The 27,343-nt window shown below is 40.7% G+C and overlaps 3 protein-coding genes across 3 annotated transcripts; all 3 read right to left on the reverse strand.

Annotated features, from left to right (window-relative positions):
• Positions 1–4,699: 4,699 nt before the first annotated feature.
• LOC105009271 (chymase 1, mast cell) lies at positions 4,700–6,332 on the reverse strand. Its single transcript, NM_001303924.1, is given in 5 exon segments — positions 4,700–5,013; positions 5,166–5,426; positions 5,610–5,757; positions 5,868–6,018; positions 6,176–6,332. Coding segments are annotated over 5 exon segments (870 nt in total). The 5' UTR covers positions 6,309–6,332; the 3' UTR covers positions 4,700–4,836.
• Positions 6,333–14,591: 8,259 nt separating this feature from the next.
• LOC105029813 (chymase 1, mast cell) lies at positions 14,592–16,250 on the reverse strand. The gene is given in 5 exon segments (NM_001304087.1): positions 14,592–14,887; positions 15,012–15,272; positions 15,419–15,563; positions 15,645–15,795; positions 15,950–16,250. Coding segments are annotated over 5 exon segments (789 nt in total). The 5' UTR covers positions 15,999–16,250; the 3' UTR covers positions 14,592–14,704.
• Positions 16,251–16,327: 77 nt separating this feature from the next.
• Positions 16,328–27,026, reverse strand: ercc1 (excision repair cross-complementation group 1). Its single transcript, XM_010903346.5, has 9 exons — positions 26,833–27,026; positions 20,816–21,265; positions 20,502–20,605; positions 19,790–19,889; positions 19,480–19,556; positions 18,875–18,974; positions 18,268–18,339; positions 18,083–18,151; positions 16,328–17,665 (listed from the first exon to the last, which is right to left on the reverse strand). Exons 1-9 carry the CDS (start codon positions 26,890–26,892, stop codon positions 17,603–17,605), a joined length of 1,095 nt encoding a protein of 364 aa, XP_010901648.4. The 5' UTR covers positions 26,893–27,026; the 3' UTR covers positions 16,328–17,602.
• Positions 27,027–27,343: the final 317 nt, after the last annotated feature.

Consider the following 27,343-nt stretch of genomic DNA (forward strand, 5'->3'; position numbering starts at 1 on the left):
GAACAATTGCAGCAACAAACCAAGAAAACGGTTTGTCAACATGAATTTTTGGCACCAACATTCTTACTGACTTATTGAAAAGGTGTTCAATCTAACACATTCCTTTCTACTGACCTTCTGTGGGCCCCAGTCCAGGACAGAGAACCAGGTCTTCTTTAAACTCATTGATGATTCCTTCTAGGGACTGGAAATGAGCAAGACAACTTTAATGATCACCTCCAAGGACTTAAACCTATTCTGGTCCAATAAAAGATTGGATCAAGCATAACAAGGTTTCATTTAGGATGACAAAAGTCTCTCACAGAAAAGGCAGCCAGCAGCGTGATGGAGTCGGTCTTGTTGAAAGACTTCACAGTGGTCAGGCAGTCAGACGACTTTAAAGAAATAAAATAAAATAAGCAATATCAAATATGTAAATTATATGTATTATGGAGATGTAAAATGGTTTGAGATGTAAAATGTTGCCCTGTAAAGTTAGTTCAAAGTTTATTATGTTTAATATTGCTCTGAGACATTAATAAGCCAGACCTTGGACAGGTAGTCTTTCTCCACATGAACCATCAGGTCACCTGGTTTCTTCTCATGTGATTTGTATGTCTCCAGGTAGTGCCCAGCCTCCTCGGGACTCTCCAAGACAACAGATCGGGATGGCGTAAAGTTTTGATATAATATATATAACAAAATTATGATATGAGTGGATTGATTTAGAACAGATTATTTATTTATTTATTATCTGAATATGGATTATACCATATGGATCTCTCATTTGTCAGACTTTATCTGTTACTCTACTCCCGACTACATAGACTATATCCGTTACTCTCTCCTCCTGACTACATAAACTATATGTGTAACTCTCTACTCCTGACTACATAAACTATATGTGTAACTCTCTACTCCTGACTACATAAACTATATCTGTAACTCTCTACTCCTGACTACATAAACTATATGTGTAACTCTCTACTCCTGACTACATAAACTATATCTGTAACTCTCTACTCCTGACTACATAAACTATATCTGTAACTCTCTACTCCTGACTACATAAACTATATCTGTAACTCTCTACTCCTGACTACATACATTATATATGTTACTCTGTCTCTCCTCTTGACTAAATTGATTATATCTGTCAATATATTGCAAAGTTTTTGTCTATCCTGAAACAAATCCTAATGCATAATTTATTTTGACTATGGCAAGAATCACAGAACCTCCCAGTTGGTAGTCTGCATTTCTAATCACTACACTATTTAACAAGGGATAGCCAGAGAGTCAGTCAGTCACTCATCCACTCACTCAGTAAGAGAAATTCACTCTTCTTGGCCGGCTCTACTTACACGGTCCGGCAAAAATGTTCAGTGAGGTCTTTTCCCATTTTGCCAAAACATAATTTGTGGCTCAACAGTTTGGTGCATGTGCTCCTTGAAAAGTGAAAGTTCATATCCCGCTTTTCCAGCTTGCTTTTCATTTAACCATTCCTCCATCATAATGTTTTGGATGATTAAGTTGTGTGGGTGAGAATGGTTTCATTCCTAATCCCTTTACATCACATGAGACCTTATTTGAACAACAATAAATATTGTAAAAGAAAAACCTGAAGATCATCTGGATTTGAACCAGGGCGACCTTGTACAGTAGATGGCGACACTACTCACTACACCACAAGTGAAGTAAATGTTGAATTGTTTCTACTTCAATTTCTGAACAGAGCTTAGTGTTTGACATTGTTCCGATGCAGTGAGTGTTGAAAAAACTGAAATAGCCCATCACTACTTTTCAATAAGCTTTTTTTAAAGAATGCATCCATTATAATGATTTTGATGATAAAGTCAGAGCCATAGGATGCTCTAAATGAAATGAATTATTTCAGAACAACGAATAGTCAAGTTTCAATTTGGGAGAAGATAACCAGGATTTGAACACACTCAGTTCCACAGGAGAGTGTGTGACACTACCCACTGACCAACTGAGCTTCAGTCATGGCTGTAGTAGCCTAGTGAAATTGGTAATAAGGTGTTCAGTAAAGGCCGCGACACGTACTGAAAGACAGAACATTTCTATGGTTACTACCAACTACACTAACGTCCAACAAAGTGATGTCACTCATTAAATGTTGTTGGTATTGCAACTGGTTAACGACATAGATAATAGAACAGCTACTATATCTATGGTTTTCCAAAGCTGAGTTAGTAAATTGTTTGTGATGCAACTGCACAGGTTCATTCAATAACAAGTGACATTGTTTCGGCACGTACCCCATGTCATGTGACCAGAAGTGTCTCAGAAACACGTCTTGGAACATTGTTTCGAACAGATCGGAACACTATCGGGCATGAGTGAGCAGCCCATCACTACTTAAAACACATTGGACACATTTGACATACATTTGGTGCAGCCCGCGCCCTGTATTTATTTTAACTGGAGAGACTAGTGGTTCTCTAAAGACTAGGTTGGCAGGGGTTGTTTTTGTGCCTAACTATACATGTAAACATGTCTTCACAGGGTTAGGGTTAACCCAAACCCTAACCCAGCCTCAAAAGAGATCCAGGTCTCAATATGTATTCCCTGTAAAAATAACGTTAAAAAAAACAAGATGTACAATACATGTCCTTTCAAGAATTTAACTAAGACCAGGTTTACGAAACTTTAAACTGTAGTGTTTCCACCTGTCGCTTTTTCACATCTGTACCTGTCTGGGACTGACTAGGATGCTGTTCCCAGAGCCCACATGTTTTGGGTGAACCAGGATATTAGTGCCCTCTGACTTTTGACCCTCCTCCTTCTGTAATCATTGGGATTCCCCCTCCACCACACCCCAGACCATCTGTCCCCGTCGGCTGGTTCCTCTCCCTGCCCACAGAGGGGGTCGATGTTGCCCCATCTGGCCCAGCTTGTGTCTCCAGACAGGGCCTCTGTCCCAGTGGCTGCTGTTATCCTGGACAGCCCCTCTCTCTCTGGAGGAGATGCAAAGCCTTTCCTCGGGACATTGAACTCTGCATAGTACAGAGGCTGGGCAGCAGGCTGGGGTGCTGTGGTTTCAGAAGGGGTGGAGGGAGATGAGGTGCTCTGGCCGGCCTTAAAAGAAGGCTAGAACAGGGGCTTCATCTGGAGGAGGACAGTGGTGGCTTGATTAACTGTATGGGTGTAAAGTTCCCATCCCACCCCTGCTCCAGCTATTGAAAGCAACTGACCATGGTCAAAACCCCCCAAAACCCTGCAAGGGTCAGGTAGAAAAACTGTGCTAAACTGTGTGCCCTGCAGAATGCTTTGCAACAGCTTGCTATCAACTTGCAAAGCATCATCGTAGGTGTTAACCACAAAAGTGTTTAGCTACATCTGTGAAACATCAGTTGGGCAAGCTTAGCCAAAGGTAAGACTGTTTACTCCAGGGGACCAGAGTCAGGTCACAAGTGTGTGTGCGTGCGTTTGTGAGTGGGTGGGGTCATACATTGTTTATTTGTGCCTTCCTCTGATATTGGTGTAGTGCTCTGGTAAGGGAAAGTGTCCCAAAGAATCTGGTTGGATCAAAGGTTGGGGTTAGACCTGGTCAGTCAATGGTTGGGGTTAGACCTGGTCAGTCAATGGTTGGGGTTAGACCTGGTCAGTCAAAGGTTGGGGTTAGACCTGATCAGTCAAAGGTTGGGGTTAGACCTGGTCAGTCAATTGTTGGGGTTAGACCTGGTTTGTCAAAGGTTGGGGTTAGACCTGATCAGTCAAAGGTTGGGGTTAGACCTGGTCAGTCAAAGTTTGGGGTTAGACCTGGTTAGTCAAAGGTTGGGGTTAGACCTGATCAGTCAAAGGTTGGGGTTAGACCTGGTCAGTCAAAGGTTGGGGTTAGACCTGGTTAGTCAAAGGTTGGGGTTAGACCTGATCAGTCAAAGGTTGGGGTTAGACCTGGTCAGTCAAAGGTTGGGGTTAGACCTGGTTAGTCAAAGGTTGGGGTTAGACCTGGTCAGTCAAAGGTTGGGGTTAGACCTGATCAGTCAAAGGTTGGGGTTAGACCTGGTCAGTCAATTGTTGGGGTTAGACCTGGTTTGTCAAAGGTTGGGGTTAGACCTGATCAGTCAAAGGTTGGGGTTAGACCTGGTCAGTCAAAGGTTGGGGTTAGACCTGGTTAGTCAAAGGTTGGGGTTAGACCTGATCAGTCAAAGGTTGGGGTTAGACCTGGTCAGTCAAAGGTTGGGGTTAGTCGGCCCTACCAAGCAGTGGGGCAGTGTATAAAGGTGTGTTTGATGGTGTACCTTTGGAACATATGGTAAATCTGCAAGTCCATGCCGAATCGGCCTCCTAATGAGGAAGAGGCTCTAATGGGCTTCCTTTAAAACTGTGTATATGTGTATGTGTGCACAAAGTCATTTTGTTGAAATATGGTCATTAGGGGTGTATTCTCCAAATCCTGAACTCGATTTGACTTTCTATTTTTAGGTCACGATTTGACTCGATTTTTGATTCTCAAATCAATTACCACATCTGCAATCAACTTGTAGGAGCATCTCAAGGATGATCAATGCACATCAGCTCAATTTTGGGTCTCATAGCAAAAGGTCTGAATTCTTATGATTTATATATATATATTTGCTTTAATACATTAGCAAATGTTATAACGTAACAAATGTGGAAAAGGTGATGGGGTCTGAATACTTTCCTAATGCACTGTATATTAACTACAACTAGGACAGAGGACTAGCTTTACAAAATTTCATTTATTTTCAAATAATTAATTGCTAAAACACATAAACAAATAAAACCATATGTGAACAACAAAATCAATGAACATGGAAGTATGAAACGTTTCTATTATCCAGGGTATTTAGTAATTATTTATGCCTACTAGCTTAAAGACAAGTTGGCACCATAACCATCCAACACTTCTTTAATCCACAACCGGAAGAAAGGTATTTTCGTGTACACTTGAGGGTACCTGTGATCAGCACAGTCTGCAGCATATTGAAAAGCTATCACACCCTGTGCCTTATTTTTGCAAATAAGAGGACCCCCAGAATCTCCCTAGAAAAACAAAAACAGGGATTATTGAAAAGGCAAGTAGAAGGTACACAGAATATAACATTACATATCAAGTGAAACCTGAACTGGTGTTATAGTCTGTGTCCTCTCTAGGGCACATCTAGTACTTTGATGTCCATTAAATATACTTCTACCTGACAAAATCCTTTCCCAGCATTAGTATTAGTACACATCATTTGTTTATCTTCAAAGTATTTCTGCCACACGCTCTTGCATTTAGAGTTGTCCTCCACAGTTACTTCTGTTTCCATCAAAACGTTTGAGGCAAGTGTGTTTGTTGATTCAGTCTTGCCCCAACCAGCAACAGAGCAGCTCAAGCCTTTTTTTGCATGCTTTTCATTGTCTGCGAGTCCAATGACATTCACACACTTAGATAGACGAGCTGGGGTCTTCAACTACAGTATGAGGAAAATAAGAGAAAAGGAGGGTTATATATTTTATTTTATTAATGTTTAATAAATAACAAGAACCTTCTACAGTCTTTGTACATTAACCTAACAAAAACCAGTTGACTTCCTTGTCTATGGCCATGGCTTAATTTAAGGTTAGGAAATGAAACAGAAATGTCTTAAGTTCACCTTCAGTATCATGATGTCATAATCAAACTGCGTTATATTCTGATGTAATGGGTGGGTATGGTAATGTACCACCTGACTCTCCTGCCAACATTTTTTCTCCTCTTTCATTAAGTTGTGGGCTCCAAGCACCACCTTTAAAGGATAAGCACTGGCAACAAATGAAAAAGATTAGCAGGACACAAAGTGAAATAGAATATTGATGATATTCAAGATGATAGCAAAACAGTATGTTTTCTTTAAAAAAAGAGAGGAACTCACTCTTTCAAACAGTGAGCGGCGGTCAGGACAAAGGACTTGTGGATGAGCATCCCTCCACAAACATGATGTTTTCTGTGTTGTAAAGAGACCATGTAGGGTCTGGAGTGGGGCTTAGCTACGTTTCCCCCCACAATACCACTCTCAGAGGCCCCTTGAAGGAAGAATGACATAATGTAAACCACGAGAAACACAAGGATAATAATAGCCAATAGAATTTACTCTGAATATGGTAAACAAACTCCTGCTTTAGTGTTGACTCCAAGTAATCTATTACATAGAGACGTAGATTTTCTGTGGAAAAGACTCACCGGTACAGGAAAGGAGGTGAAGGAGGATGATGATGAAGAACTGATACATGGTGCTAGACTGGCAGAGATCTAGATGTGTTGAGAGATTGAGTTTCTCTTCTCTATACAACAGTAACAGTTTTACACTCCACATACAAACACACAAACACAGAAACACACGCAGAGAGAGAGCTGGTGGTCTAGCAGATTATTAATATTGAAAGTGAAAGAAGAGGAGAAATGTGGAGATATCACACATTTTAAAGTCTACAATCAGAGACAATGAGTTGGAGGAGGTTGAGACAGAGACATGTCACACATGGGGATTTTTCCCATTTGTTTCAGTTGACATTCCTCTACCGGCTTTTCCGAAATAGCATGGTATTTCTCGGATTCAACCGCTATGCTGTGCATACTGTCACGAATCCCTCCAGCCCCGGTGATCCCCCGTTGCACCGGCTCCGGAGTTCTACGTCATCAGCCTTCTAGGCACCGCTGGTCCGGCTAATCACCTTCACCCCGGACTGTCCCCATATTGTGGCCCACACCTGTTTCCCATTCTCACTGATTTTCATGCCTATATATATATGGCCTTGTTTCCCCAGTGCCGTGTTGGTTATTATTTCCATGTCACTGTGCAGTGAGTACGACAATTCTATGCGTTTGTGTATTGCATCATTCCGGCTTCGTCCGCGTGTCTGGTTTTGGAGGCTTTTCACCTCACTTTACTTTGGCCTTGCCCAGTCAGTTTTTTGGCGTGCTTTGAGTCGGGTTATAGAAACCCTTACCACATTTCCTGTGTCTGGCTCCACTCCCTACACCACTGTGACACATTTGCATAGAGATACGCACACTTTCCCACTTTTCCCATCAGATAAATGCCAACCTTTGCATCAAAACTGGCCTACTCATTGTTTACGCACATATTTGTGTGTACGCACAATTGATACATGAGGCCCCATGAAAGGAAGCTGTTGCTCAGTACTACTGCGGTAGTGCTTACTTCATTTGGTCATTCTATGCTCTGTATGGTGTGCATTTATAGGATCCCTTACCAAAAAAAGAGTTAATTGCAGTGAATTACAAGTATACAAAAAAATTGATAATACACTTCTAGTTTACTTTTGATATACTTTCACTAAGTATGCTTAGAAAAGAGTTTACTTTTGAAGACATTTTTCTGTGGTCCAAATTAGATTTTTTTAAATAATGGATAATATAAGTATCCATTAATAGTCAATAGTATCCAATATTTTATAATAATCAATCATTTTTAATTGCTAATATTAGGACATTTTAAGGGATGCATTGAGTTTACCCATTAATCAAACTTAAAATATCCATTCATTTCAAAAGTCTTATTTAGACCATTGAAAAATACATTAATTTTGGTTTTCCAGAGCTGTTGTCTCGTGTCCTTTAGTACTAAACTTCAGCAGATCACGTGCGGTGTGCGTCCTGCGCGCGCCTACAGCAAAAGTAATGTAATGTGCACGTTTCAAAAGTAGACGCGCGATCTATTCGTAAGCGTAGTAAGCCCATCACTAACTAAATAGTTAGTTAACGTTGTTAATTTTAATGAAGGTATTCGGAAATTTAGTATATAGAGTTGTATTTACATATTCACGAAGAAAACAAATGTTTCAACATTTTCAGATGTAACGTCTGGGCTTCTGTGACGGTATGTGAAGCTACACAGTAACATTAATGGCTAACTATTGTTGTAGCTAGCTAGCAATGGTGCTTTTGGGTACGACTAGACCATTGCTAGTCGCAATCGTGCCAGACCAACTATATAACATGTTTTTGTGTTGTATAATTAAATGCATAAGCCTATGGGCAAATGTGAATCAATCAAACTCTAACTTGGGCCTAAACATGTTTGTGTTGACCAGGACCTTTGTATGATTGTGTTTGAGATAAATAGCTTAAATACCATAAGAAAATGTTGAACTTTTTTGATATAGGGTAGTAATATCTAAAACTCACAGAATCTCCACAACCTTTTTTAAATATAACGTTTATACCAAAACCTATCAAATGCAAGGGTGTTGTATTTTAAATTCTAAGAATTATTTGTAATTATGTGCTTCTAAGGACCGCCCTAATATACACACATGACACACTAACAGGTGTGAAGGATTATCAACGAAAACTGAGTCCAGGTGCACATAACCACAAATGTAGTGTCCTGACAGACGCCAAAATAAGGACTGGAATTCCGGGGCATACAGCAGGGCTATTTGATAAGGAAATGTACAGTGAGCTATTTTCTGTAAGGCTTACAATGTAGCTTTAGTGGATTTTATTACCTATTATTTCAATAATCCATGAACAAAACTGCGTTAGGTTAAATTATAAGAGTGACTGTGTATTGCCTTTCAAATTTGTACATCATTGTTTTTTAATCCGGTTTTGAAAGGAAAGATGACATAAGAAGGATGAGGAGGAATGGGATGAAGGAAAACAGCAAATGGAAACGGCAATGAAAAGAGGAGTACAAAAGATAAAGTAAGAAGAGTGAGACAGAAAGCAATATCTAATGAAGAGAGCATTGCAAAAGATCCAGGCACGTAATCCATTACAAAAGTATTCATGTCAAGGAAATTATATTATGCACTGCATATTGAAGATGTTTTTTACTGAACCTGTTACCTTAATTACTGCCAAAATATCATGAAGCTATATACTCTTATCCTATTAAATAATTATCAATTAGAGTATTAATGAAAATGTCTATATTTCAATTCAGCTACAGGATGTTTTGTGTGTATGGAACATAGAGAAAGGTCAGATGAAGCTTAATGAAGTAACATTAATGGTGAAATGTTGTTGTAGCTAGCTAGCTAGCAGTGATGCTTTTGGGTACCTAGCTGACATAAAATGTAATTGAAAAATGTAACTGTTTCACTATAAATGTGTCTGAGTCACATTTTGTGTATTGCATCTTAGATTTATTTTGGTAATTTGAGTTTCTACCCATGGCTATGCAATTAAATTCATAAGTAATTCCTTTATTTTAAAGATGTTAAATACACTTGGAGACACTAGTATATTTCTTGTACATTTTGAAGTGGAATTCATACCAGACAGTGACCTTGACCTTATTTTAGTAAATCTTGTATTGCAGAGATATTTTAAAAGTAAACTTCTTGAAGTAGTTAAAAGTACACTTCAAATTATTCAAAAGTTGTATTTTTTGTACTTCAAGAAGTGTACTTCATAAATTGAATGTTTATTACACAGATACTTTAAAGTATTCAAAAGTGTACTTTAAAGTGTACTAAATGAACTAAAATGTGGGCCAATTTAGTCTACTTAGTGCAAAAATATATAAATAAGTACATGTCTAGTATCCTTGAAGTACCTTCTAAATAGTGTAGTTTGTATACTGAAGTATACTTACAAAAATGTACTAAGAGAATATATTTTTTTTGTAAGGGATACACGTGTCCTGCTCAGCTTTTTTGATTAAGCTGTCATTGAGTTTGCTACTTTCATGAAGAACCTCATGAAAGCTACAGCTGTAAAAAAGGTGTTTTACAGAAATTAGGTGACCAACAGCAGATTTATGGGCTAATATTTCATTCATTTATTTTTTTAGAGTACGAGTCATAAGCAACAAACTTGGCAAAAAAAAAAGCTAGGTGTATATTTTGAATAATATGATAATATTGCAGCATAACTGTAACGAGGACGCGCGCCACCCCTCCCGACGTGGTGTTCGGTGCGCGTCATCGCCGGCCTTCTAGCCATGCCGCTCCTCCCCCCACGGCACTGTCCTGTCTTGTTATTGCACACACCTGGTGTCCATTCCCTCATTAGGTTGCCTATATTAGTTCCCTTGTTTCTGGGCGTCTTTGTGTGGTATTGTTCTATGTTCAGTGTTCTGTATTTGCCTTGTGCTGTGGGTTTTGCGCTTGTGCGTTATTTGAGTTTTGCGTGCCTTGTTTTCTGAAGAACGCAATACAATTACTTTCCCTGCATCCCTGCATTCGACTCCTTTTTCTACACACCTCTAGACACACTGTTACAATAACCTGTTCAATTAAATACATTTTATTTAAAAGGCATAGTGAATGACATGTAGCCTATTTTATATGATAAATGCCTATATGCCTACATTGAAATTGTATTAAAATTGAACACATTGGCTTCATTCATCATATGTTTCTTTCGATATATAAAAAAAGCTAATGGTCAACATACTGGAACTCAAATTTTAGAGCCACTAGTCTGCCAGGCAAGTGAACTTTTGCTCATTTATTTGGGAGGTAGTTTTAAATGTGGTGACTAAGATAATGAGTCATCAGCCCCCGTATTATGAGGCTCATAATCAGTCCACCAGACTCGCCTTGAAATAAATTGTTGGAACCTTCGCTAAGCCCAGCCTCCTTGGTTACTGTAGCTACAACTGAATAGGGTTCTAATATCTTTGTATCAGTACAAGTCACGAAACACGTCAATCATTTTAGAATTAGTTTAGCGCCAAAACAGAATGGATGCATTCCGTAGACTGAACGTTTGTAACCTGTAAGTGTGTTTTATACATATTTGTCATGATCCCTATTAAATACTGTCACATTCATTAGCCTACCAGTTGCCGTTAATGTTCATTGAATGTTAAGTAAACGTTACATTATCCTGAATACAGCCTACATTTGATTTAATATGTTGTACGCACTATTTAAATAATATACATACATATATATATATATATATATATATATATATATATATATATAATATATACGTACATATTTTGTTCAAAACATTAACGCCATAGTAACAACAAGGAAACATGATTTAAGTACAAACGCAAACCACATTTTTTATGTTTGAATAGGCATTTGTTTTACAGATCACGAAACGAAAAAAGGCAATATTTTTTAACTACAAAAGTACTTGTTCCTCTGAAACTGTACTCTTTTACTCATTTGCGTTATTTGTAACGCGTTACTACACACCCCTGGCTAATTGAATATGTAAATGTATGAATGCCGGTTTCTTTGTTTTCATTGTTTTAGCCAAGGTGAGGTGATCCTATTATAGATGCAATAGGGGAGTTTGGAATCTGTCTATCTGGGTGGGATGAATAGAGATGCTAGACTCTGGGAGTTTATCTTTATCAGAAGCTCCTAGCACACCTTTGTGCTATAGTGTCTTAAATACTTAAGATATACTTAGAAGATTTGTAGACTAGTCGGGAGGATGTTGAATCGTGTTTGTATGTAACTGTGTTTTGTATTGTAACTTTACTTGATTGGAATACATTTTATTACTTTGCAATATAGATTAATACGACATTCCTCGTTCATCTCCATACTCCAGCTCGTAGGGCTACTGGTAATTACACACACATAAGTAAGTCTAAGCGACCAGACTTGGAGTCCCTGAGTCCAGGAATTCTCGAAGCAGTCTGGTTAGGCTCAGGAAAACATTACATCGTCTAGACATCCCTGAGTTGTGGGCATATTATCCATCTGTTAGCCCGAGGAACACATCATTTTACTGTATGTGCATGGTTTGTGTTAAACGACCTACTCCTTATGGGTGCTTACTGATAACTGATATAGGCACATTGCACAGCTTTGCTTTTTTTTTTTGCTACAGGTAGTTTTGTGTACTGTGGGTGAACAACACGGTAAAAACACGTTCTGCCGGGCAATTCGCAAGGTGGTTCCTGCTCTAACAGAGCTACTTGATACATGCGGTGTTCACAGGCCACTTGCCCATGCTGTCCATTAAAGAGGGCTTTTATGAAATAGCAGGTAGACAATAACTTACGTTGACTGCTTCATCAATACATAATGTAGAACCTATGACGTTTACTGTTGTGTATTAAAGCAGCATACTCCTTTCATATGGTTCCTAAGAGTGATCGGTTCCATAGGTGGCCCATATTCTGATAACAGCATCGCTGGGTGAGAATGAAGGCGAATTTGTTCATCGCAAGTCATTCCAGAGCATCAACGTTCAGGTAAAAAAAAAATAAGGATAGTCCTTGTTTGGTCATACTGGTTCATTGCCTAAATGGACACCAAGGGTTTTCAGAAAAAGCAGTAGGCTGGACAATTAAAGTGAATTCCTTCTTACCACATACATAGAAATATTCACACAGCACAGCACAGCGTCACAGTACTATCTTTCTCCCCACCATGGTGTCCTTTCAAATGCATATTGATGTTTCTTTTTTTCACTTGATATATTAATGTTTTATTTGCTCCCAAGACCACTTAAGACTGCCAGCGTTGCAACTGAAAGAATATGGCGAAAATTGTCTTACACACCATAAGAATTCCTCTAAGCAACACATTCATTTAATCTGATTTAATTAACCAGGTGCTGCTTTTAGTCTGAATGTTTTAGGCCCTGAATACTTTTCTGATATGTTTGAAGAGTATAAACCAAGCAGGGCTCATAGATCCATGAACTCAGGTCAGTTAGTAGAGCCCAGAGTCCAAACTAAACATGGAGAAGCTGCGTTTAGCAATTATGCTGCACACAACTGGAATAAACTACCAGAATGTGCCAAACTTAAATTTTTAAATCAAGGTTAAAAACACCTCTCTTTTCACGCGCCTATGACTGAGTGCTTAAATTTAACCACCCTGTTCAGCCTTACAGCTTTTATGTTTTTATTTTTACTCTATTTCTATTTTATTATTCTGTTTTATTATGTTATTCAAGGTGGTTAGAGTCCCCCTTGTGGTATTGATGTTTTCATTTTAATATTTCTTTTTACACTGCATGCACAATTATTGGACAAGTGAGTATTCTGATTGTATCATTATTTCCTATGCATATTTTCCAACTCCAAACCATATACACCTGAATGCTCATTGGATTGAATAATTTTCAGGTGATGTGTATTTGTGTAATGAGGAAGGGTGTGGTGAAAGTGAATTACACCTTATATCAAGGTGTGCATAATTATTAGGCAGCTTCATGACTTCAGATAAAACGGGCCAAAAAAGAGATTTAACTGACACTGAAAAGTCATAAATTGTATAATGCCTTTCAGATGGATGCAACACTCTTGAAATAGCTAAACTATTGATGCATGGCTACCAAACAATCCAATGTTTTGTTGCGAATAGTCAACCCGGGGCGCAAAAGATGCATGGAGAAGAAAAGATGCAAATTAACTGCAAAAGACTTGAGAAGAATTAAGTGTGAAGCTACCAGGAACCCATTATCCTCCAGCGCCACCATATTCCAGAACTGCAACCTACCTGGAGTGTCCAGAATGTGTCAAGTGCTCAGTGACATGGCCAAGGTCAAGAAGGCTGAAAGAAGACCACTACTGAATAAGATTCACACATTGAAACGTATGTATTGGGCAAAGAAATACCTGAAGACAGATTTTTCAAAGGTTATATGGACAGAAGAAATTATAGTGACTCTTGATGGACCAGATGGATGGGCCGTACTTGAATGCATGTGATGGATCCATCACATGCATCCATGTACTCCACTGTTGGCTAGCAAGCAAGGGCCTCAAAGATGCCTGAATAATGACCTGGCCCCCTTCCTCACCTGACTTAAATCCTATTGAGAATTTGTGGGCCCTTCTCAAACGTGAGATTTACAGTGAGGGAAGACAATACACCTCTTTGAACAGCATTTGGGAGGCTATGGTTTCTGTTTCAGCAAAAGTTGATTGTGAACAGATCAAGAAACTGACAGACTCCATGGATTGATGCTCATGGCAGTTATTGAAAAGAAGGTTGGCTATATTGGTCACTGAAAAGACACATCTGAATTAATTGTCATTTTGTGTTACTTTTGTTACACATTATAAATGTCGAATAAACAAGTGAGTTGGAAGAAATTATTTTTGTATAATTGTGCACACTTACATATTCCCCCGAGAAAGATCAAAACTCACTTTTCTTTTGGTTTGAGTTAAATTGGGTTGAGTAAACAAATTGATTACCACCGCCGAGACACTGTTTATGTGAGATTGTGGTTGTTAGGCTTTGTGAAGTCGGCTAACGAAAATAAATACTGGGCATGTTGAACTTGCTTTGTGGTATAGGCCTCTGGAGGCAGACCTTCACTAAAGCATACATTATGTGATTGTTTGCCTCAATGTTTGAGGGTGGAGCATGAACTGTAAATGGATTGCATGTGCTTACAGGACATTTGACTAGGGTTGGTACCAACTACAAGCAGCGAAAGAGTGAAAATGAGAACTTGCAAAAGTAGGTTAACTTCCCCATATAATTTTATGGGCAGACCTGCATTTAGAAAGCTGATTCTTACCACAACTAACAAGTGGGTCCCTTAATAGGCATTCTTGGTATGCTGGTGGTAAACTGTTTCAAATGCACACAGGATGGTGTATTTAAGACACTGTTGCTGTATTATCCAATTAATTACATATTTAGAGTGTGAATCCTATTCTTTTAACATGAAAGATTAAAGGTTTTGCTTTCCAAACAACTTTAATTGTACAATAACAGTTTTATAAAAACAACAGTGAAAATGGAATCACGTTTTTGATTGCTACCAAAGCACATACAAACAACACATTACACTATTTGTTCATGCTTGCCTGTTTAAAGACATGTGGGTACCATATCCCATCAAAACCTCGTCAATCCACGGCCTGAAAAAAGGTACTTTCATGAACACATTTGGAGAACTGTGATCAGCACAATCCAAACAACAATAAGAGATGATACCCTGTGCCTTGCCGTGGCAAAGAAGAGGTCCCCCGGAATCTCCCTAAACAATAAAACAACAGGAATTAGGGAAAAGACAAACAGAAGTTAAAGAGAAAATTACATTGCATGTCAAGTAACACCTGAAGTGGTTGTCTAGTACTACTCTAAAAATTTAATTTAGTTACCTGACAAAATCCTTTCTTTTCTTTAGTTCGAGTGCATATCATCTGGTTGTTTTCAAAGTATGTCTTCCACTTGCGCTTGCATTCAGAGTTATCCTGCATTACCACTACGGCTTCCATCAAAACATCTGAACCATAAGCACTGCCATAGTTAGTCTTGCCCCAACCCGCAATAGAGCATCTGGTGGTTGCAGGGACATGGGTATCCTTGTCTGGGAGTGCAACGATCGTAATATTCTTGGTAAGTTTAGCCTTGACCTTCAACTACAATATTAGAAACAAAATATGTAGAAATAGAGATGTATGTAATGTATATATTTTGGAATAACACAAAACTCGAATTATTTTGTATGTGAAGGTAACAGATCATCTGAAAACTTGAGTTAAGAACAAAAGAGATTGGTCTTCACCTTCAGTAGCATGATGTCATAGCTGTTCTGTGTTATATTCTGATGTAATGGGTGGGTATGGTAATGTGCCACCTGAATCTTCTGACAACTCTTCTCCTTTTTCTTTAAGTTGTGGGCTCCAAGCGCAGCCGTCAAAGGATAAGCACTGACAACAAATAAAAAAGGTTTGCCAGACACCAAATGAAGTAGAATATGCTTTCTTCAATGAAAAATGAGAGGGACTCACTTTTTCAAACAGTGAGCGGCGGTCAGGACAAAGTACTCGTGGATGAGCATCCCTCCACAAACATGATGTCCTCTGTGCTGTAAAGAGACCATGTAGGGTCTGGAGTGGGGCTTAGCTACGTTTCCCCCCATAATACCACTCTCCGAGGCCCCTTGAAGGTTGAATGAAAAGGAGTATCGATAACCATGAGAAACACAAGGACCCAAAAAAACTAAACAGCATAAATTAAGTTGAATATGTCTGTTCGAGCTTAACAGGCGCAAGTAGTATATTCAATAGAGACAGCAGGTTGGTTAAAGACTCACCGGTACAGGAAAGGAGATGTGGGAGGAGGATGAAGAACCGGTACATCATGCTAGACTGGCAGAGATCTACTAGTGTTGACTTGCAGCTCTTTATAAGAGAGCTTTACACCAACCCAGCTAACATGCACGCATGGTTTCCTGAGGGTCTGTCACCTAAACCCGAAATGCATGTTCCTTATTCCTTTGTCCTAACCCTAACCTCAAAAACCTTGAAGTTAACCTAGCCATAGCAACATTTGATTTGGGCCCCCTCCCCCATCTGTCAGGGACCCTAAGCGAAACACTGTCATCACCTTATGCCTAGAACCAGCCGTGACAGAGACGGCTTATCACAGGATGGTCTAGTACACTATTCACACGGGAAAGTACAAGCAGAGGTGAGGTGGAAACTTCACACATTTTATAGTTTACCAGACAAAACACGTGGGGAGGTTGAGCTAGAGGTTATGTGGTGGATTTGTAAATGGTTTCAGATTTCAGATTAAGCACTTTCATTTTATAAGAAATCTACATTCATAGAATCTAGTTACATTTCTTTCAATTTTTGTCTGTAATCCGTGAATCAGGACCTCAACAGGAACACATTTGAAAACATTGGAATACAACATTTTTGAACACATTAAATGGTATATCGTTTTTGTTGCTATAAGCTGATTATTTTCAGATATCTTAATTGTCCTCACAGACCAGTTTCAAAAGTGACCCAAGGCTTGAGAATTATTCTGCTTACAGGTCAGGTTGTATGGAGCCAAATTGAGGTCAAATGTATTGATTGTAAGAAAATATTTCAGAGTACGAAAAACTAAAATCGTATGAAAATAATTGATTCAAACATGGTAAAAGTGTATGCTAAAATCATTAAATGGGTTTTCGCATCCAATCTTAAAATGTATTCGCTCAAACATGTTTATTACCACGATCACTTCTTCTAGCGATTATGATTTCTTCACACATTCGATCGAGTCATCTTTTCTCAAAAGCAAGTTTTGAGCCTCAGTATTAGCATTTACATTTATTATTCTGTTTAAATGTGTACATTTAAACAGAATAATAAATTCACTTGTTGCAACAACGTCACTTGTTGCCATGGTTACATTTTTCTTTTCTTACCGTCAATACATTTGAGCTCAGTTTGGCTCCATAAGGCTGCCATACACAAGCTTTCCAAACTAGACACAAAGAAATGGACCTGCGTGCCAAAACATAGCACATGCACTTAAAAGACTTAAAGAGAAGTGAAAGAGGAAATACCTCTTACATTTGTTTTTAAACGGTCACTGACATTTAGATCTTGTAAAACATCAGCTGGGCTTTGCTCATTTAAATGTAATTCTTGGTTTATTATGTAAGTAGAATGAGTGGTGCAACATTCAGTTCAAAAGTATGTCTGAAGAAGATCATTTATTGTTCCCCTTGCCACTCCCTGGAAGGGACCCGCGGGTCTCATCAGGGACCCATGACAATGGAGGGCCCTCCGAGCCACTTGGTAGAGACGAGAAGCTGGTTTGAGCTTCACAGTTGATTTGAGCTTCACGGAAAGCCTGCTTGATATAGGTCTGTAACCGGTCTTTGGAGCGGTGTGGGTCAACAGTGGAACCCCGTTTCCTGCTGAGTCAACAGAACATCGGGTCCAGGGAGGAAAAACGGTGCTGGTCAGCTTTCTTTCTTCTTGGACTTGCGAAACGGCTGGTGTAGCACATCATAGAGGCGTCTGGCCTGTTGGAAACGGCAAAATACAAACAGCAATTTCAATTATGGAGGGTGTGCTTAAATGAGCTTTGTCTCAAATATTAAAGTACATGGTGTATAATCAACATTTTGGCATATCCCACCCCACAAAAAAGGGCAGGTCATTAACCTGGAGGCAGATCTGCCACTAAGGCAGGAATTGTGATTTGTTGGGCAGAGCTGGAATTTTGAAGTAGTTACATGCCGTAATAGGATATTGGACCAGGGTTAGGAGCTTACCAGATTACTAAACAATTGCAGCAACAAACCAAGAAGTGACTGTTTGAAATGAAGATTCTGAACAGGTTACTTTTCCACACAGTGAAGTTTTGCCATCAATTATTTGCCAACAACAATCTTACAGATTTTTTAGGGGTTCAATCTAACACATTCCTTTCTACTGACCTTCTGTGGGCCCAGTCCAGGACAGAGAACCAGGTCTTCTTTAGACGCATTGATGATCCCTTCTAGGGACTGGAAAAGAGCAAGACAACTTTAATGATCACCTCTAAGGACTAAAACCCATTGTGGTCCATTGAAAGATAGGACAAAGAATAACAAGGTTTCATTAAAGATGACAAAAGACTCACAGAAAAGGTGGACAGCAGAGTAATGGAGTCAGTCTTGTTGACAGACTTCACAGTGGTCAGGCAGTCAGTCACCTGCAAAAACAAAAGCAATAAATACACTACTGTCCAAAGGTTTGGCGTCACTTAAAAATATTGATGTTATTGAAGGAAAAGCAATTGGTTTGTTCATTAAAATAACATCAAATTGCTCGGAAATACAGCATAGATATTGTTAATTTGTAAATGAGGATTGTAGCCAGAAACGGCTGAAAGAGGAGTGGGAGGCCCCGGTGCACAACTGAGCATGAGGACAAATACATTCGAGTCTAGTTTGAGAAACCAATAGCTCACAGGTTCTCAACTGGCAGCTTCATTATATAGTACCAATAACACACAAGTGGAAATGTTACCAGTGCAGAATTTCTAACTGGGAAATAAAAGAAAGGATTAAGATGGGCAAAAGAACACAAACCAGAACATGTATTTTGATGGAAATATATTAATGTAATTATGCATATTATATGCATTATGTTAACATAATACATATAATATGCATAATTCAATTAATATAATATAAATTATTATTATTTTACAAATAAACACTAACTATCCAAATAATAGACCAGACCTTGGACAGGTAGTCTTTCTCCACATGCTCCTTCAGCAGGTCAGCTGGTTTCTTCTCATATGATTTGTATGTCTCCAGGTAACGACCAGCCTCCTCGGGACTATCCAAGACAACAGATGGGGATGGGGTAAAGTTTTGATATACAAAAAAGAACAATTCTGATGAGTGGATTGCCTTGGAAAGGAAGATTTATCATCTGACAATGAATGTAAAAAACATGTACTGTCAACCAATCAAATAAAATGTTTAAAGCCCTTCTTAAATCAGTTGTCTTTAACAGATACCCAGCCTGAAATCTAATAGAGCAAGCAACCAGAGTTAATGCACAGCACGTAAAATAATTCCCTAGTAGGGCCTAACTTAGGAAGAAACCTAGAGAGGAACAAGACTCTGAGGGGTGGCCTGTCCTCTTCGGTCTGTTCAAGGTGAGGATTATAAGAGGACATAACCTAATGGGCCACGTCCGTGTTTCTGCATGATCAGAAGGCAAGGATGTCAATAAATGTACACAGGATTTGTGACCTTAAAATGAATCCAGAGAGGGCTACAGTATGTATCTCTCATTTGTCTGACCATATGTTACTCTCTACTCCTCACTGTCTTACCTCCAGGCCAGGATGAGAGTGCAGTCAGACAAGATGCAGATACGAGCCAGCTCTTTCAGAGAATGGTGAGGGTCTTTCTGCAAACGGGTGTAGGGGGAAGGCAATAAGCTTGGTGGACGAAAAGCCTTTTGTATGAACTCAGCAAGCAGAAAAGCATCTGCAAAATGCTTATTAACATTAATGGCAGAATGCATATTTACAGTAATAACAAAGTGCATATTTACAATAATGGCAAAATGCATATTTACAGTAATGGCAAAATGCATATTTACAGTAAGAGCTATTTTTAATAGGTGCACCACGGTCTCACCACATCAACCTGCACCAGCAGAACCCTGAGGGTGAAGGTCTGTCCGAGTTGTTTCAGACGATCGTGGATGTAGTTGGGGTTGAGGTTATGGTACCTCAGGCTGCAGGTCCAACAAAAGCCCAGGCCCGGGGGCCCCAGCAGAACCCACATACACAAAAAGAAAGAGAACCTCCTCCATTAGAATAAATCAGAACACCAAATGTCACCACACTACAGTATTCTAGAAATGTCCCAGACGAGCCTGTATATGTGAAAGCAAGTTGACGTCGGTCTCTCATGCAGAAAGACAAACTCAGATGAAAAAAATTTACAAACAGCCTTTATAAGTCAGACAATGAGTGCATGAAGAATTGAAAACAAGGGAGAAAATCTTTTTTGGATAAATTTGTCATTATGGTTCAATGAATCGTTACAATATTTACAGTATAATATTTGTTGAAAAATGAAAGAGCCCATTACTTGTGTAATTTTGTATATACTTTTGTTTGCTAATTTTCATGTGCGACAACAATTCTGTGGGTAACCTATTTTTCTGTTCCACAGAACCTGTTGCATAGCAGGTTTGAACTATTGCTTATTTTAAGAGTGTGCCAGGAACCAGAACCTCAACAGGAACAGCGCAGAGGGGGTTTGTGGTTTCTCACTACAGGGTAGGCACCTGACAGCTTATAGAAAAACAAAAGAGCAACACAAAGCCCACCCACCAACATACCTGAGGAAGAGAGCACAGGTAGTCTGACCGAGGACATAGTCGGGCACTATTTCTCCAAACTCCCAAGGCACACTCCTCACAAACTTCAGAATTGGATTTCCTCTCTGCGCCAGAGACAAGAATATTGATTTGTAGTTAGCATAACACGGCTAACAATCTTTCCCTACTGGTGTTAAATGGTTTTCAAACAAAAGATTATATTATTTTGGTATACATTAGTGGAGCAAGCTATTAATGTCAAGTATTTAGCTAAGACAAGCTTTACAAAATGTTAAACCGTAATGTTTCCATCTGTCGCTTTTCCACATCTGTACCTGTCTGGGGCTGACTATGATGCTGTTCCCGGAGCCCACAGGTTTAGGATGAACCAGGATGTTAGTGCCCTCTGACCTTTGACCCTCCTCTCCTTCTGTACCCACTGGGGTACCCCCTCCACTGCACCCCAGACCATCTGTCCCCATCGGCTGGTCCTGGTTCCTCTCCTTGCCCACAGAGGGGGCCGACGCCCTGTCTGGCCCAGCTTGTGTCTCCGTACAGGGACCTTGTTTCAAACTACTAGTGGCTGTCGTGGACCCTGTCCCGTTGGCTGTTACCCTGGACAGACCCTCTTTCTGTGGAGGAGGGGCAAAGCCTTTCCTCTGGACAATGAACTCTGCATAGGACAGAGGCTGGCCAGCAGGCTGGGGTGCTGTGGTTTCAGAGAGGGTGGAGGACGATGAGGCGCTCTGGCCGGCCTTAGATGAAGGCTGGAAAAGGGGCTTCACCTGGAAGAAGACGGCGGTGGCTTGATTAACCGCGTGGGCGATTCCTTCCCACCCCTGCTCCACCCTCACCGAAGCCAAAATGGAAAGTAACTGGCAGTGGTCAAAAACCCCTAAACCCTGTATGAGTAAAGGCTGATCTTTACTACAATGTCAAACGTGTGTCTGCGTAGGGCCCACGGACACCGCAGAAAATGGAAAGTAACTGGCAGTGGTCTAAAACCCTGCAGAGGTAAGGTAGACAGCTAAATTGCATGCCATGCAAAACGTCTTGCAAAAGCTTGCTATTTTCAAGCCTCGTCTTAGGTATTAACCACAAGAGCGTTTAGCTGCATCTGTGAAACATCAGTTGGGTAAGCTTGGCCAAAGGTAAGACTTTACTCCAGGGGACCAGAGTCAGGTCATGTACCTGTGTGAGCAGGGTTCAGAGTTCACACCCGCCAAGCACCTAATGCAGGGAGTTATTTTCAGAAGGCTATCCGCCATGCTGGCGGGTAAATGTTTGTACCAAAATAGTCGGGTAATAAAATAACTGGCATGATGGCTCGGAGGAAATTACTCATGTTTGCATTTCATTGAAATCCATCCATTACTTCGGTGAGAAAATATGCGTGCATTTTTGAAGGAATATGGAACTAAGGAGCAAAGTTGGCCTTCCAAAAGCCAATCCAGTCGAACTTGTACTTCAGATCTTGTGCTGAATTGTCTGATATCTTACTACGGTGCTAGCTAGTAGCTAATTGTTTATGTACTGACAGTTAAACAGTAAAGATATCTGAAGCGAGTGAAATCTCCCACACTGAAGACTCTACTGCGGCTATTAGCTACATTGTCTATACATTTAAAGTAAGCTGGGGTAATTTTTGTTTTGTGAATAATTAGACAGGTAGCTATCTAGAATGGGTTTATATTTTGCCTGTAAAACCATGGAAAAAGCCAAAATAGCATTATTCTTCACCTCTCAGAGTAAGAGGCCAGGAATGGAAACTATGTTAACAAAGTGACTACATTAGGGTAGAGGTCCTGAAGGAGGAGCAGGCTGAGGGACAGCCGACAGGAGTTGAAGACAGAGGCCCAGAGAGTAGTGAGACAGTGACCGAACCAACAGAGAGACAGAGTGGCCCAGAGAGTAGTGAGACAGTGACCAAACCAACAGAGAGACAGATTGGCCCAGAGAGTAGTGAGACAGTGACCAAACCAACAGAGAGACAGATTGGCCCAGAGAGTAGTGAGACAGTGACTGAACCAACAGAGAGACAGAGTGGCCCAGAGAGTAGTGAGACAGTGATTGAACCAACAGAGAAACATCGGTCAGCAAGGTTTTGATTTGGGGATTATAGGAATCAAATCCTGACCCATGAATAGACAGGATACATTCTTAGTATATACAGTTAGGTCCGGAAATGTTTGGACACTGACACAATTTCCATAATTTTGTCTCTGTATTCCACCACAATGGATTTGAAATGAAACAACCGAGATGCAAGTGCAAACTTTCAGCTTAATTCAAGGGGTTGAAAAAAAAAATGTGTATGAGGAATTAAGGAATTGCAACCATTTTCATACACAGTGCCCTTATTTCAGGGGCTCAAATGTAATTGGATGAAAATTAAAACAATCCTAAATAAAAATGTTTAATACCTTTTACCTGCTTAATTGCTGAAGAAATAACAAAGGAATACTCCACAGGAGGTTTGCAGATAAAGGAGTTTCTAGGGGCTTGGCTTCAGTATGACGCTTAGGCTGTGGGGACGAGTTGTTCTGTGTGACACAAAAAGGCCATTTAATATTTTGGCCAGTAAAAAATATGCTTGGCTTTTTTCATCTACCAATCCCCGTGGCAGGTGAGCCAAAAAGTTCATTTCGGAAAACTGTGTAAGTCTGCGTGCGTGCGGATAAATACTAAAGGGACAGTGCAAAAAAGATTTGATCTTTTCCTTGTATAACCAGGTTGTGGTCAGTGTGTAGAAGCTGTGCAGGGTTCTGACAGGGACAGTCTTGAGTTATTAGCACCACACACTGTTCCACCCACATGCAAGTAAGGAGATCAGTGTACGGCTGGTTTAGCTGAGGTCATACGTTGTTGTTTTTGGGCCTTCCTCTGACACTGGTGTAGAGGTCGGGTGACAGGGAATGTGACACCTGTTATGAACTGGTTTGCCCAACCCAGGACAGTGAACGTTTGGGGTTGGACCTGCTCAGTCAAAGTTTGGGGTTGAAACCGGACAGTCAAAGTTTGGGGTTGGACTTGGTCAGGCAATGGTTGGGGTTAGACCTGGTCAGTCAAAGATTGGGGTTGGACCTGGTCAGTCAATGGTTGGGGTTAGACCTGGTCAGTCAATGGTTGGGGTTAGACCTGGTCGGTCAAAGATTGGGGTTGGACCTGGTCAGTCAATGGTTTGGGTTAGACCTGGTTAGTCAAAGATTGAGGTTGGACCTGGTCAGTCAATGGTTGGGATTGGACTTGGTCAGTCAATGGTTTGGGTTAGACCTGGTCAGTCAATGGCTGAGGTTAGACCTGGTCAGTCAATGGTTGGGGTTAGACCTGGTCAGTCAAAGATTGGGGTTGGACCTGGTCAGTCAATGGTTGGGGTTAGACCTGGTCAGTCAATGGTTGGGGTTAGACCTGGTCAGTCAAAGATTGGGGTTGGACCTGGTCAGTCAATGGTGGGGTTGGACCTGGTCAGTCAAAGATTGAGGTTGGACCTGGTCAGTCAATGGTTGGGGTTGGACCTGGTCAGTCAATGGTTGGGGTTGGACCTGGTCAGTCGGCCCTACCAAGCAGTGGGGCAGTGTGTCAAGGTGCGTTTGATGGTGTACCTTTGGAACGTATTGCGAATCTCCAAGTCCATGCCGAATTGGCCACCTAATGAGGAAGAAGCTTTAACGCACTTCCTTTAAAACTGTTTGTGTGAGTGTGTGTACACAAATTCATTTTGGTTAAAATATGGACACCAATAACTATGAGGTGAAAAACTTTGAATATTGTATAAATTATAATATATTATAGTGGATTGTCACCAGCAATCATTTTTGGGTGAATACTAAAGCATATCCTAAAATGTACAATACATATTGGTCAAGTGACTCAAGACTTATCTCTGTCGTTAATCTACACCTGTTGTCAGACAAGCATAAATAACAGTAATGGAAGAAGTCTGAGACAGAAATATGTAATGAATGTGGGCCATTAAAGTGGAAGATTTCAGACTGAGCTGTTTAACTGCTTCAAAGTCAAGCTGCACTACTGCCCTAAATGACTCGTGTTCCTGAGGTTTCACACCTAACAAGACAGCCCTGGTTTTTCACACTTTAATAAAAGTTACCTTTGCTCGGTCTCCATATCTGTCTCTCTCACCCACACACACACACACGTTTGTACAGCTACCATCAGGGGGACCAGAAAATAAAAATTGCATGCTCCCTTGCCCTAATCTTAACCCTAAACCTAACCCTTAACCTAACCTCAATAAAGTAACATTTATGCCTACATTTTACCTAAATGTAATGCCTAACCTTAACCCTAAATTTAACCAACAACGCCTGGACCTTAAAGAAACCCTAATTCTAACTATAGAATAAATTGTAATGTAGCGACCTTGGTAGGGCCGCTACTCGCCCCTCCAAATGGGATTATCATCCCGGGAGTATCATCGCATGGCCAGACAGTTCCAGCGTGGCGCACCAACGCCCCCTAGAGGTCGGGAGTATCATTGCACACCCAGACAGTTCCAGCGAGGCACGCCTACGCCCCCTAGAGGCCGGGACTGCCGTTACACGCCCGGACGGTTTCAGCGCGGCACACCAGCGCTCTCTAGAGGCTGGGAATACCACTACACGCTCTGAAGGTTTCAGCACGCCACACCGTCGCCCCCTGGAGGCCCGGGATTATCACTACACGCCCTGGCAGTGTCAGCATGCCACGCCTTCGGCCCCTAGAGGTTGGGAGAACCCCTGTCAGTGATACTCGGTTGCAGATGACGGATGCCAATCTACTGCTGTCTATGAGGCATCACCACCTGCCCCCTTACAAAGAGTACATTACCCCTCAGCTGTGCCCAGGACCCAAAGCAAAGCTGCCCAAGTCCAATGGGACGACAACCTTAAAGCCTTTCCTCTCCCAAGTCAGACTAGCAACATGGCACAGCGGTTGGGGTGATGAGGAAGCTGCTGTACATCTGGCGCTCGCATTGGAAGGAAAGGCGCTGCAGGTGCTCCTTGACCTTTGCCCCAGCAGAGCAACAACACCTTCAAACCCTGACAACAGCACTGGAGAGGCAATTTGGGCAGAGACTGTTCACTTAGCAGAGCAGAGAGCAACTGGCCAAGAGGGGGAGAGCCTGGGCACCTTTGCTGAAGTGGGATTGGCCTGGATGGCCATCGGAGAGGCATGTCTCCGTGAGGGACTTGGTATAGTGAAGCGTGAGGACACGCTCGTCCGTTTGGTGGGGGTAGTGTAGCGACCTTGGTAGGGCCGCTACTCGCCCGTCTAAATGGGATATCCCTATTTGGAGACACTGCCCTGCCAGACGCTACAGTAAGTTTGAACCTAAACCCTGAGCTGGACATTTCCTTTTGCCTCACAGGGACCGGCAAAAGGTCCCAATTGTTTTGTGGTTTTACTATACTCATTGGGACATTTGGTCCCCATGAGTTTAGTAAGACCTAAAACACACAAACACACACACACACACACACACACACACACACACACACACACACACACACACACACGAGTAAGCACAAACCGTCAGTCGTTTCCTGGTAGCTTTCATAAAAAAATTAAATATAATAATATTGAAAACAATAGGCCTGGAAAGTCAAAATCCTTATTGTGGCAAGCAATAGATCGGAATTTTATTAGTATTTTAAAAATAAATCGCTTTCTGCATATTGAACAAAAAATTGTACAGCCAAAGCTGAAGATTGCGGTCAGCATACTCGGTGAAACAAGAAGAATGCAACTGTGAAGACTTTGAACAAATATTTCCGTCCCAACCACAATAACGGTTAATTATTTATTATGCATATTGACTATCTAACCTTTGCGCCCTCCTCAAATGTACAACCCTCTGGACACCTTAGTTGACAAAATGTTCGAGGGGGTCATAAGGGTTAACAACATTGGTTAATATTTTTGTATTCGACATGTGTAAAGTTTCAAATTATGTTCAATACATTTTCAAGTACGGACTTTTATTTGTAAGTCGACTAGGAGACGGTGGCGCATTGTTATTGTAGTTAGCTTCGCAGTTTAAGGTGAAAACCGGTTCTACTGACATTCCCTAGTATTTTGGAAAATGCGCTAGGAACTGATTAGTTGCGTATAATAGGCTAGTGTCAGCTAGAGGACTATCTTGCTGTTGCTTGCGTAAGTAACGAAGCTAGCTAAAAAGGCAGGAATTAAGTACCTGCAGCAAGCTAATGTAATAACGTAGAAGTACAGTATTTAGCTAATGTCAAACGGCAACCTAGCTGGCTGGCTAGCTAGAGTGTAGAGCTTGTACAACATTTCTGGAGATCAATGTACAATATACACACTGTAATTACCTAGTAACCTATTTACTTACCGGGGATCTTGGTTTTGTGAATGCAGAGTGGTCTAAGTTGATATTAAACTTATTTTCCATATTTGGATCAGATAATTAGCTACCTGCTTTAGCATTTCACATATTTAATTGTGCCGCTTTGTTTTGAACTTCACTGCCGAGCGTCGAAAATCTCAACCAGACGTGACGTGAAGATCACAGAGTAACAGTCCACCGCAGGACCAGCATTTCCATAATGTGTCACTAGATGGTGCAAATGTTCCGTATAAAGAATACTTTGCCTCGATTTGAATGAGGATTCCTGCCGGTTTGTTTGTCCGAACACCATCGCATCTGTGTGTGTGTGTGCACGCTTGTGTGTGTGGGATTCGAACATAGCTGTATAAATCAGAAAATAATAGAATAATTTAGAAATGTTCCCTGTCCCAAACTTGAAATTGGGGTTAGAGTATGGATTAGTTAGAGATAAACGGTTAGGGTTAGGCATCAGGGCTAGGTTAAATTTAGTGATATATAAGTTTAAGATTAGGTT

Source organism: Esox lucius, chromosome 20, assembly GCF_011004845.1.
Source record: "Esox lucius isolate fEsoLuc1 chromosome 20, fEsoLuc1.pri, whole genome shotgun sequence".
Lineage (NCBI taxonomy): Eukaryota > Metazoa > Chordata > Actinopteri > Esociformes > Esocidae > Esox > Esox lucius.